The 12,658-nt window shown below is 53.6% G+C and overlaps 2 protein-coding genes and 1 non-coding gene across 12 annotated transcripts in view; 1 reads left to right on the forward strand and 2 right to left on the reverse strand.

The window, feature by feature from the left end:
* The window catches only part of BCL2L13 (BCL2 like 13), a 51,179-nt gene extending 41,563 nt beyond the window's left edge, over positions 1-9,616 (forward strand). For 3 of the 8 annotated variants that reach the window (XM_070790360.1, XM_070790362.1, XM_070790361.1), the window contains one exon: positions 7,529-8,459. In XM_070790360.1, the coding sequence (XP_070646461.1) occupies positions 7,529-8,245 (717 nt within the window). In that variant the 3' untranslated portion in view covers positions 8,246-8,459. Of the gene's footprint in view, positions 1-7,528 lie in introns of all 8 variants that reach the window. The other 5 variants (XR_011566815.1, XR_011566817.1, XM_070790363.1 and 2 more) reach the window with 4 other exon arrangements.
* Positions 1,415-12,658, reverse strand: part of BID (BH3 interacting domain death agonist) — a 28,176-nt gene continuing 16,932 nt past the window's right edge. For 2 of the 3 annotated variants that reach the window (XM_070790368.1, XM_070790367.1), the window contains exon 6: positions 9,618-11,489. In XM_070790368.1, coding sequence (XP_070646469.1) covers positions 11,442-11,489 — 48 coding nt within the window. In that variant the 3' untranslated portion in view covers positions 9,618-11,441. Of the gene's footprint in view, positions 5,342-9,617; positions 11,490-12,658 lie in introns of those variants that run through there. The other variant, XM_070790369.1, reaches the window with a different exon arrangement.
* On the reverse strand, positions 11,392-11,463 carry TRNAS-GGA (transfer RNA serine (anticodon GGA)). The gene has a single exon. It is a non-coding gene; the product is annotated as a tRNA-Ser (tRNA).

Raw genomic sequence — 12,658 nt, forward strand, 5'->3', positions numbered from 1 at the left:
GTCAGATACTGTCAGCACGTGTCTTCAGAGCATCACCTTCCCTCCTTCCTTGTACGGCCTCCCCTTGTGGGAGTGGGGGCTCTGCTGGTGAGGTTTTCACGGCAGACACAGTTGCTGCTATCTCCTTGGGGGCAGGGCTGTCACGGTGGCAGCCGCTTCTCTTGCCACTGCCTCCAGCAGAGCCCTCCCCGCGTGCCTGCCCTTCCCGTGACTTTCGTGGACAGAGGCAGGATGCCCTGCTCCAGCCTCGGGTTCCCAGTGCCCTCCTGCTGTTGTCATTGCTGCTGCCCGTGGGCGGCTCCCCCAGGGACCTTCCTAGCCTGGATGGTGCTCTGTGATGGAGGAGGAGGAGCGTAAAGGGGGCATTGTTTATCCCCTTCTCAGTGTTCTATTTCTTTATGATGGAGTGCCTCAAACTTTGGTGGTAATTATAATTTGTTATAAAATATTTTATTCAACTAAAATCTGTACGCTTAAAATAGAACAGTATGTATGAGTGACTAGTGTGTTAATATTTAAAATGTGTCCTTTATAAATGTGAGTGCCCAATCTGTATTTCACACTGTTACATTTGAGTACCCTGTGTTTTTGTATTTAAAACCAAGAGCATGCTTTTCTGGCTAATTGGGGAAAATACATCCTCTGACAGAAAGCGTCAGCACGCATTTCCTTCCAGGCACTTGGTGTGGACGTGCATTGACAGGTCCTGACGACACCGGCCCGGAGGAGGGTCACTGGGCACGTGGTGGTGCATGTCTGTTACATAAGGTCTGTCATATGACTTCCCCGGCTGTGTCTGTCTGCAGCCGCTTGAACGTGAGCTCCTGAAGTGGAGCTGGCTTCTCAAACCTGCAGGAGAGGCAGTGAAGGAGGCAGTGACTTAGGGTGAGTGGGGTTGCCCTGTGTACTGAGCTGTAGTCGGTGGGGTGGCCCTGTGTAGTGTAGTCGGTGGGGTGACCCTGTGTAGTGAGTTGTAAGGCAGGTGTTGGCCTTAGAGATTTGAAGAAAGAAAAGTGATTCTTTGTTGTCTGAATCATAGAAAGAAATGGCTGGGATAAATGTCTTTGGAGGTCTGCAGGGAGTTTTGCTTGTCCTGCTGCTGCTGCTAAGTTGCTTCAGTCGTGTCTGACTCTGCGACCCCATAGATGGCAACCCACCAGGCTCCACCGTCCCTGGGATTCTCCAGGCAAGAACACTGGAGTGGGTTGCCGTTTCCTTCTCCAGTGCATGAAAGTGAAAAGAGAAAGTGAAGTTGCTCAGTCGTGTCTGACTCTTCACGACCCCATGGACTGCAGTCTACCAGGCTTCTCCATTCATGGGATTTTCCAGGCAAGAGTACTGGAGAGGGTTGCCATTGCCTTCTCCTTTGCTTGTCCTAGGTCTTGTTTTATGAATATTTTGTCTTCAAGTGTCCCCCCCCCCCCCCCCCGCCATTGTACTGTGTTTGAGATGATTTGCCATTGTACTGAATTGAGAGGTTTTAGAACAGAGTCTGATATGACTGAAGCAACTTAGCAGCAGCAGAACAGTTTTAGGTTTATGGAAATGTTTACCAGAAGGTGCAGAGATTTCACATTAACTCCCTGCCTCCACACAGGAGAGCCTCCCGCTGGCAGCCCTGGCCAGATGGAGCCTCCATTACACTTGTTGAGAGGCACGCCAGCATCCCCAAGAGTCCGCAGTTTACATTAGGGTCCAGACCTCTTGGTGATGCTGGCTATGCATTCTGTGGGTTGGGATGAATTTATGGTGACATGTGTCCCATGAGTGCTGGTCTCATTGCTCTAGAAACCCTCTGGGCTTCCCCTGTTTGTCCTCCCTCCCTCTGAACTCTGGCAGCCACTGACCTCTGAATTGTCCCATAGCGTTGCTTTTCCAGAAGACCATACTGTTGGGAGACACAAAGTATGTAGCCTTTTCACATTGGCTTTTTTCACTTAGTAATATGCATTTGAGTTTCCTCCTTTCCTTGTTAGCACTGAATACTTGCCAAGTGGCTTGTGGGACCTTTGTTCCCTGACCAGGGATTGAACCCACATCCCCTGCATTGGAAGCGAAGTCTTAAACACTGGACCACTAGGGAAGTCCCAGGCTCATTTTTTAAATTGGTTGTTTATTTTCTTAATGTTGAATTTTAAGAGTTCTTTGTGTTATTTTGGGTAACAGTCCCTTATTGGATGTGTCTTTTGCAAGTATTTTCTCCCAGTCTGTGCCTTTTCTTCTCATTCTCTCAGAATTCTCTCTTCAGTAGTCTAGCTTTTCATTCACCTCTCTCATTGATTGTGCCTTCTTTCTAAACAGTCATCACCAGGCCCACGATCTTTTAGCTTCTCTCCTGTGGCATTTTCTCAGAGTTTTGCATTTTACATTTAGATGTACGATCCGCCCCTGCTCCCGCGCACCACATGGCTTGTGGGATCTTCGTTCTGACGCCGGGATCGAACCTAGGCGCTCAGCCGTGAAAGTGCAGAGCCTTACCCACTGGGCCACCGGGGATTCCCTGTGACCTGTTTTGAGTGAATAGGTGCCTAGGTTCATTTTTGTAAAACAGATGTTTTATTTTTTTTTTTTAAGTTTTGACTGTGCCATGAGGCAGGTGGGTCTTAGTTTCCTGACTGGGGATCAAACCCTTGCCCCTTGCTTTGGAAGCCTAGAGTCTTAGGCACTGGATCACAAGGGAAGTCCCCAGAAAGAGCCTGCTTATAACTCCTGCATCCCTGCCACGTCTGGCTCTGGCGTGTGTGTACGTTCTTTTTGCTGTGCCTTGTCCTTTTTTCTGGATAGCCAGGCTTGCTGTCCCAGATAGAAGGAACTGCGTCCGGAGGTCTGGGTGACGTGGTGAGGCATCAGGAGGAGATGAGTTTGCAGGCCTGTAAATAGGACTTTGCAGGTGAGCGAGCCTGTGGGGTCCCCCACCCTTGAACTTGACAGGAGCTTCTCTTTCTCCCTCCTCCCTAGATGGCACGGATGGCCAGGGTGGGGCAGTGCTGGGCATTTCCCTCCTCTGGGGTCAGGCGGTGGTTAACTGGTTTCCCCTGCCGGCAGAGCTTGTCAGGGAGAGCGGGGTGCTTGGCTGCTTCAGAGGGGCTCCTGTGCCCTCGCCCACCCAGAGCAGGGGTCTGGGGTGACTCCCAGAACTGTGGGGCTTCCCTCTGGCAGTCCCTGTGCCCCCACCCCCAGCCCGCCTGGCTTCCTCCAGCCCCAGGGCAGCCCTTGGCCCTGTGTCATCTCCTCTCTTCTCGCACAGTCCTTGAGATTTCTGGTGGTTGAGCTTTTTAACCCACTGCAGGGCAGAGTGGAGACGTCTGAGCCCCTGGGAAGGTTTTCTGTTTTGTTCTCACTGAGCCCCCACTAGTTCCTCAGTTACAGGGTAGGTTTTCTGGGTGCTGAGTGAAGCAGGCCTCCTGTGAGCTCAGGTCTGGTTGAGGAGGCAGATGGGAAGGGCTGGGCGGCACGTTCTGTGCTGTGGGGAGTGTCACAGTATTCAGAGGCTGGGAAGGCGGGGTCAGTTGGGGTACAGTCAGGAGCACACATCTTATGGACCGGCAGCAGCTTTCTAGAGAGATGTGGAAAGTGACTGCTGGTCTGTACTGGGACAGTAGGGTGGGGGCGTGTGTGCGTGCGCGCACACGCTTCGGGAAGGGGAGGTTGGAATCACGATTTGTTTGTGGACCCAGCTCTGCCAGTCATTAGCCCTGAGTTTGGGGGGAATTCATTTAATGTCACTGAGCCTCAGTGTCATCTGTTACAATATGGAGGAGCAGATGGTATGAGAGTATTCTGTGAACACGTGACGTTTTTTACAAGTATCAGGTTTTCAGACGCATCTCTAGTGTGTGTGTTTTCTTCTTCTTCCCAAGTCTGATAGAAGTTTCCTTCAAGTGTTGGTTCTCACTTTGCTGGGCAGTGGTCAGGGCACAGCCAGCTGTGAGCAGGACTGCCTGCCCCAGCTTCTGCGCCTGCGAGGGTCACTGTGGGACAGGCTTCTCCTTGGGGTTGTACAATGTGTTGTGAATCAAACCTCACTGTGAAAGATTAGATCATGGGGGGATTTGTCACCTATAATAATAATAAATAGCTTGAATAAAATTAATTTTTGTCTTTTTTTCTTTGATTTGAAGCTTCCCATTTCTATTTTAAGAACTGCAAACCTCAAAAAGGTTTTGTTTGAATCAAGGACATCAGAAGACTTGGGAACTTTTAGGTCGGAATCTGTTTGAATTTTCACACTGTGGGAGGTGACATACAGTTTGTGATCTAAAGTCAGTTCAGGGGGTTGTGCAGCTGAAATAATTTTAGTGTATTAATGGCTCAGTGTTTCGCGAGATCTGCTCGTTTCATGTGTGAGTGTGGGTGTTTACTGCACTGTGTTTAAATGTGTCCTTTGTGGGTCTTAGTCATCATATTAAGGTGGAAAGTTACCTTAATATAAATCTCTCTCACACTCTGTTTTCTTTTTCTGTTTTTGTAGTTTTATTTTTTATTTTATTATTTTGGCTGCATCATGCAGGGTCTTAGTTCCAGTCAGGGACTGAACCTGGGCCCCCTGCCTCAGGATTGTGGAGTCTTAACCACTGGACTGCCAGGAAGTCCCTCTGTTTTCTAATTTTAGATTAATAATGATCTCAGAGCCTTTTGATTGCTAGTACCCTGTCTGACCGAGTGTAGAGGAGCAGGCGTCTGTGTTATCTTCTTGGTGATAAGGGCTGGGGTGACAGGTGGGGTGAGTCCCTGAATGAGCTCCCCGGGGAGTGTGGTCTTGAGAGCCTACCCCGCGTCCTCAGGGGATCAGCTCCTCGGCAGCTGTGGCCCTGCGAGTGAAGCAGTGCCTGAAGTGGCACAGCAGCTTGTACCTGTGTGAATGGGAGTAGAAGGGAAGCAGTGCGGCCGATGCAGACGCGGCAGAGCGCTGCTGCAGCTTCGAGGTGCTTCTCCGGGTGATCCCAGTCCGCTTCACTTGCACCCACCTATTCCGCTGTGGTCCCTTCAGATATTTCAGTTTCTTCTCTGCCTTCCTTTTTACTTGAAGAATTTCCTGAACATAAATTCTGTATTTGCTTGACGGAAACACCAAGAATAGCATTTTCCAGTTACTTCTCGCCGTAAACTCAGGAAAAGCACCAATGTGGGAGGCGGGGGCTCGGACCCCCAGGCGAGCCAGCCGCCCGGTCAGCACCAGCCCCCGCCGTGGGCTTCAGGCCAGGTGTGCACCCTCCTCGGTGCTTCGGTTTCCTTATTTTGACGGCAAAATGAATTAAGTCCGGTCTTCAGAAGGACATGGTTGCCCGATTCTCACAGTAGCTGAGGGACCTTGGGCGAGTTCCTACTTCTTGGGCGCCATCTGTTTAAACAGAACACAGTTCTCTGTTAAACTCTTGTTGGTCCCAATTAATTTTATATTTTTGAGCCCTTGAATTTATTCCTTTGTGTTTTTGTGTCAGTGGGACTAAAGATACCGCTGTTTGCAGTGATACAAGTATTTTGTGCTGAAAGTGATTGAAGTTGTTGCTGTGCTGCGTGTAGGTGAAGACCTCCCCCGCTTCTCTTTGGCGCCTTCTCTCTGAGACAGCCTGCCCTCCAGTAGTGACCGTGACTGTCGCCGGAGGGGCCTCCAATTGAGATTCTTGCTTTAGCTGACCAGAAGCAAAAGTTTCAGTGATCATCTATTCTTTCTTTAAAATTTCTTACATAAAGCACAAAATTTTGGGTAAATCATGATTAAAATGTCACGACCAATATACAGAAATAAATTGTAAGGAGTCCGCGACAGCAGGGAAAAAGCGGCTGAGCCTGACTGGTGTTGAGCCCCTGGCTCTTGCCGAGCTGTTGTCTTGACAGCCCTGCTGATAGTGCTGTGTGGTGAAGAAGGCTACTAGATAGCGACAGAAGGTTCTTAACTTTCAGCTTTGAGTTGTTAAAAATGAAGAGAAAAGTAACTGTACTAAATGCGGTCTTAGTTTAACTTTTCCCTCATTTCATCATAATGGAACTTCTGAAATTCCCGTTTCACTTGTTTGGGCTTCGAGCCTTTAATAAAACAGTACCATCACAGGATGGCTTTCCTGGTGGTCCAGAGGTCAGGGCTGCACACTTCCACTTCAGCGGATGCAGTTCAACCCCTGATTGGGGAGCTAAGATCCCACATGCCCAGTGGCCAAAAACAAAAATTAGCAAAAGTCTCCTTTCTGAGGATTAAAATTTTTACCTTTTTTGTTATGTTTCTTTTGCTTTTGCTTTTTAAACCAACTCTTGGGCTTCCCTAGTAGCTCAGTTGGTAAAGAATTTGCCTGCAATGCAAGAGACCTGGGTTCGATCCCCTGGAGAAGGAAATAGCAACCCACTCCAGTATTCTTGCCTGGAGAATCCCATGGGCAGAGAAGCCTGGCAGACTACAGTCCCATGGGGTTGCAAAGAGTTGGACACGACTGTGCAACTTTCACTGTTTTCACTTTTTTTGCTGTGAGAGGGTCTCTTTTCAGCCCTTGCTGGGAGTACCCTTCCGGGAGCACGCTGACTCTCAGGGCCTCTGGAGTCAGCTTGAACGGTCGTCATGAGGCTGCTCCAAGCCCAGTGGAGCCATGCCTCCTGTGACTGCAGAACCAGTGGTGCGCAGAGCATCAGCAGATGTGACTCTAAGGACAAGGACGCAGGGAGTTAACCATGTCTGACCAGAAAGGGTCTGGTCTTGGCTGAAGAACAGAATTATTCTCCTTGACAGAGTGGGAGCCAGTGTGCTCGCATACACTCTGCAGCCTCTTGTCACCATCTGTGGTGTCGTCCAGGCTCGGCAAGACCTCCCGTCCATCTCCAACATGAGCCCCTGGTCAGGGCTGCCGGTGTCACGTGAAACGCGTGACTCGTCTTCATGTCTAGACAGTCAATTTGTTAAGCACCAAAATTGAGTCCGTTCTTCCCTGTGACCGGAGCTCGTGGCCACGGCCACGCTGCCTCTCTGTGGCTCCCACCAGTGGAAGGGCAGGAGCCTGTGCCGCCCATGGGGGCAGCTCCATCTGTGACCAAGCGGTCCCGTGCAGCGGAGTTCAGGCCGTAGCTCTGAGCCCTCTGTCCACTGCCAGCCCCTCCCTGGTCACTCCAGGCTTGTTCAGTCCCCTGCTCCGTGTTTCTGGGCCTCTCCTGGGCCAGGCTCCCACTCACCCTTGCCTCCCCAGCCGCTGCCAAAACATATTGTCCTGGTCTGCTGAGCCAGTGGTGAGCCTGGAGCACCAGCTGCCTGCCTGTGCTTCTTCCTCTGCCGGGCCATGTTATTTACTGTGTTAAGTGTGTGTGAAGTCGAATGGGATGTGCATCAGCTTTCTGCTGATGCAGCGTTCAGGACGTGCTTAGAGAACCATCTTGTTGGAAACTCCTCCTCTGCGTTGGTCTGCAGGCGAGTGTGTTCAGTCCAAAAACGCCATCATTTTAAATGATGTGTTTGTTCCTCAGGCTCAACTTAGGAGGGAGTTTTCCTGATGTGTGTTCGCAGAGGTTGCTTTAGTGCCCTTGTGCTGACCACGTGCTCCTCTTCTAGGGCACCGTCTTTAACCTGGAGTCAGAGGAGGAGTGCCCCGCGGGTGCCGCGGAGGACAGCAACGACATCTACATTCTGCCCAGCGACAGCTCCACGCACGTCAGTCCCCCGGAGTCGCCCTCCACGGCCACGGCCTCCTGGCAGGCCGAGAGCTTGCCCGTGTCACTGTCCGCCAGCCAGAGCTGGCACACGGAGAGCCTGCCGGTGTCCCTGGGCCCCGAGTCCTGGCAGCAGGTCACAGTGGACCCCGAGGAGGTCAAGAGCTTGGATAGCAACGGGGCCGCAGAGAAGAGCGAGAACAACTCCTCCAACTCCGACATCGTGCACGTGGAGCGGGAGGAGATCCCCGAGGGCGTGGGGGAGGCGGCCGCGCCGGCCTCTGCCCTAATGGCGGCCGTCCCCAGGGCCAGTCCCACGACGTCCCTGTTTGTGGAGCTCGGTGAAGAGGAGGCAGAAGCAGCCCCAGCAGAAGCTTCTGAACCGGAGCGGAAGGGGGTCCTGCCACCCAAGTCCCCAGCGGAGCCCCCTTCAGCCCCGCCGAGCCGGGAAGAGGCCACTGGAGGGCAGGGGGCACTCAGGGTAGGGCCCCGCCCAGGCGACCTCGAGAAGGCCGGCCCGCTGCCCGAGGGCAGGTCCCTCCTGCTCTTGGGAGGGGCGGCTGCCATGGCCATCCTAGCAGTGGCGGTCGGGTTGGCACTGGCTCTGCGGAAGAAATAGGTTTTCCTCCTTGGGGTCCACCGTGACCTGCTGCCAGGACTCGGGACCCAGGAGAAAGAAGGAGGGTTTTAGTTGTCTCGACTGAATCCGAATGGGCAGCAGCTGGTTGGACATCCGCAGGACGCTCTGGGGTGAGGAGCTGGGTCAGCAGGGCAGGGGCGGCCCACCTGCTGGGGCTTGAGGTAGAGGCTGTGCACGCGGTCTGCTGGGCGGTCCCTGGCCTGGGTTCCTCTGAGATTCAGGGTCTAGGGTGTCAAGTGCTTCCTCAGTCTTGTCTGTGGCGTCTGGGCAACCCCGGCTGTGAGCACCTGTGCCCCCGAGGGTGCGTAGCCTCCCCCATCAGCCCCCGTAGCACCTTCCCCTTTGGTGACAGCACCCCCCGATGTTGCCAAACGTCCCCGGGGTAATGGGTCCCGTGAGAGCCTCAGAGGCAGAGGGTTCTCGTGGGCACCTGGGGGTCCAGGCAGGAGGGCTTGGCTGTGGGCCCCTCAGCTGCTGACGCACTCCGGCCTGGAGCCTCCCCTCTGCCAAGAGCGTGCGCTTTACGACCCCTACTCCGGGCTCCTCTGTTCTTCCCGTTGGTCCCGCAGCCCAAGTGCTCTGCGGTCTCCACCGCCTCTCAGGTACTGCCCTGCCCTCCGCGCCCGGGTCCCTGCCAGCCCGTGGAGAGGTCTTGCCCAATGCTTCCCTCGGCTCCCCTCATAAAGATGCTGCCTGTAGTCTTTTAAAAAGTAAATATAAGACGAGACCCAGGCCCTGCCCATGACTGTGGGCAAGCTGTCTCTTGTACAGAAGCAGGAGGGTAGCTTGGCTGACCCCCTGAGGTGGCTTGCAGCCCTTCTGTTGGTGGCCACCTGGTGGGGTGTCTCTCCAGCGGTCACTGTCTGTAGCCTGGGTTCGCCTGGGTTCTGGCTGCAGACTTCTCACTGGTCACATGGCCCCTCTTTGTCACCTGCTTGTAGTAAGAGCTCCCATACTGGGCTTCAGCCCAGGGGACGTACTCTTCTTCAGCACAGTCTCCTAAATACCATTGAAGTTAAAAAGCAGGAGAGGGGCCACCCTTGAGGCTCCTGCTTGTCTTTCAGAGTCCAGCAGGAGGCTCACACAGAGCTCATCACAGCCCAGATGCCAGAGCGACGGCCACGGAGGTTGTGGTCGGCATGTGCCGGGGATACGGCATAGCCCCGTGCACGGCCTGCGCCTCACATGGCGGGGGGGTGGGGGGACTGTGTCTCTTCTCCCGAGGTCGAGTCACTAACAGGACCGTGCCTGAGACGGGTCATCTCAGAGTTACCTTAGTCAATGTAACAGGTTACTTTTTAGATCCTGAAATTTGTAATAAAATTACATTACCTATCACCATCACCAAAACTTGATGTTTTAAATGCGCTTTATTATTTTCATTTTTTGAAATTAAATCCTCCTAAAGCAGTACTGTTTACAATTGGGCAGAAGGGCCTGGAGCGTGTGTGTGTCCGTGTGCGCGTGTGTGCACTGCCCCAGGCGTGCCCTGTGACTCCTGGCGGGGGAGGTGTTGAGCTCTGCACCTGGACTGAGGAGCCGGCGGAGAGCAGGTGGGGCTCGTGTCGTGGCGCTTGTCTTCCTCCTCGCGTGTGGTCTGCTGCATCGGCATTGTCCTTTCCCCTTTTATAACGCTTTCCTTCCAGCGTTTACATTTTTGTATCTGGATCCTCAAACCCACTGGCTGAAGGTGCTGAAGCTCCGATGGGAGCCGGGTTGCTTGTGAGCAGCAGGCGGAGGCTGGGGTCTGGGGTCCACGTCCTCCACGGCAGGAGGAGAGGCGGGGCTGGGTGCAGTGCTCAGTGGTGACCCAGGCGGCTTTGCCTTTGAGCAGGGATTTCTCTGCCAAGCCATTGCTGGTTCTGGTTGGTGGGTCTCCAGCACTCTTAATGTGCTATTGAATGTCATGACTTCTGATCACTTGGCGAAAGCCACTCACGGTTTCTTGAGGAAAACACCAGAATTAAAGAATGCTGATTTATGTTCTCTGTGGTAAATGGTAGCAGTCTTGGCCCGCAAAAGCCTGGTTGGTCCCAGGGTGCCTCCGGGACATCAGCACCGCCGCCTGTGTCTGGTGTCAGATGCGGCACTGGTGTGTCCTGCGGGGCCCTCCCAATGCACGGGGCACACGCTCACGGGAGACCGCGGCTGAAGTGTGACCCACGGTCAGAGCGCGTGCTGACGCCGCCCGCCCAGGGCGGGCTGACACCTCCTCACCCACTGAGTCTGGAGGGGCTGGATCCTTGGCCAGCTCCAAAGGGACAGACAGCAGCTCACGGTTTTCCTGGGCCTCGTTTCTCCTGATGTCTTAGTTGTCCATTTCCTCAGAGTAAAAGTGCTTCTTTGTGCCTCCTTGACGGAGGTTGGCGTGTTCTGGATTCTGCCCCTCACCCTTCCTCAGTGCTGAGGTGAGACGTGGCCCCTTTCCTGCCCAAGGCCCCTCTGCTCTCCCCTCACCTGCGTCTGTGCCTGTCGTCGGGAGGCACAGAGCTCGGCTCTGGGAAGAGCATGCTCTGCTGGAAGCAGTGTCGGGAGAATGCACTGGAGGTGAAGTGCAGTGAGGACTGAAGACTCCGTCCACATGGTAACTCAGGGCTCCCTCCAGACCACCAGCCTTGTCTGACAGCAGCCCGAGACCCAGCGGGCACAGCTGGTGAACTTGCTGAGAATGCAAGTGGCTCCTGGGCTGTGACCCCAGAGGCAGCTCAGCCGTGTGCGCTGGGTCCTCAGGAGCCCATGTGCACAGCAAGCCCGCCTCCAGACTTCAGCGACTGAGCATCTTCTGTTTTCTGTAACCATTGCTTAATTCAAGTAATCATGCACGTCCCCCTCTGTCCACAAGGATCCTGACCTAAGAGGCACCAGCTGCTTGGACAGGCCGAGTGAGGCGGCTGGGACACACTCGGGGTCGGGACGTCCACACGAGAGACCGCTACGGGGAGAAGAGCCACACCATGCATCTTGCTTCGTGACCGACAGTATCTCTCACTTGGTCTAGAAAGTGAAGTCGCTCAGTCATGTCCGACTCTTTGCAACCCCATGGACTGTAGCCTACGAGGCTCCTCCCTCCATGGGATTCTCCAGGCAAGAGTACTGGAGTGGGTTGCCATTTCCTTCAGGGGATCTTCCCGGCCCAGGGATCGAACCCGGATCTCCTGCATTCCAGGCAGACGCTTTAACCTCTAAGCCACCAGGGAAAACCCGACACCAAAACCTGCATGAACTTTATCAAGAGAGGATTACTGAATTAACATAAGCAGAACAGTGGTAGGTAAGGTGAAGTGTTCTAAGAGATGGTGGGGTTATTTGGTGCTTTAGAGCTTCTTTTACAACACTTTTAATTGCTCCTGGAAGAGAATCATCCCCCTCCTGAGAGAAAATATCTCCCTGCTGAGATGTACTGACTGGTGCGTGTGTGTGTGACTGTTCCCACTGAGGTGAACCCTTTTAAACCTGGGAGATGTGTTTCCGGGCGCTCGACCACACTACCTGCACTGACTCTGCGCCCCCTGCAGCTGTCAGCCTGAGGCCCAGCCTCGGGTGCTGTGCGTTTGACGCCGAACCGTGTAGCTGTTTTTTTTGGTAAGTTTGAACTCATGGAACAGAGAAGTGGTTTTGGCAACAAGAACGTGTTAGTACTTCGTTACTCGTGTTCACGTTCTTCCCCAGGACACCATGTTCAGTTAACACGGGTGTTCTGTCACCAGTGACCTGCGATCTGGAGCTGCACCCAGCATCAAACGCACGTGGAACACAGACCGGTCCTAGGCGACGCTTGTCGCCGGGAGCAGACGAGGCTGTGCTGTTCTAAGCGTGAGTGCTCCGTTTCCGTTTCTTTCAGTGGGCAGTGATCGCTTTGTTGCTGTTTACTTGCTTGGCTGCACTGGGTCTTACTGGCAACACGTGGGCTGTTTTGTTGCCACGTGGGCTCAGTAGTTGCAGGGCTTCCACCGCCCCCCCCCCCCGCCCCCAACCCCGTGTGGGGTCTCCGGTCCCTGACCGGGGACTGAACCCGTGTCCCCTGCATTACAAGGCAGGTTATTAACCACTGGACCACCAGGGAAGTCCCGATTGCTTTGGGTACTTCTTGTATTCTGTCTCCAGGAAAGGAAACTGCCATAGATGCTGAATGTTGAAGTCTGTTCTTACATCTTTCACGCCTAGAAACGTGTTCTGCCTGAAGCAGTTTAGGCACAGATGAGCAGGGGGGCAGGGCTGGAAGGTGCACAGGTAAGATCACTAACAGATAGGCAGTAGCTGCTCCAGCGGCTTAAAATTCGTATCAAAATCTTGACTTCTGTCAGAGAAAAGGGTGCATTTGGTTACACTGGAGACTGGTTACCATGGGCCTCTAAATCACCTCTATACCTTGATTTGAGTCCAGAACCTCTT

This window comes from Bos indicus, chromosome 5 (assembly GCF_029378745.1).
Source record: "Bos indicus isolate NIAB-ARS_2022 breed Sahiwal x Tharparkar chromosome 5, NIAB-ARS_B.indTharparkar_mat_pri_1.0, whole genome shotgun sequence".
Lineage (NCBI taxonomy): Eukaryota > Metazoa > Chordata > Mammalia > Artiodactyla > Bovidae > Bos > Bos indicus.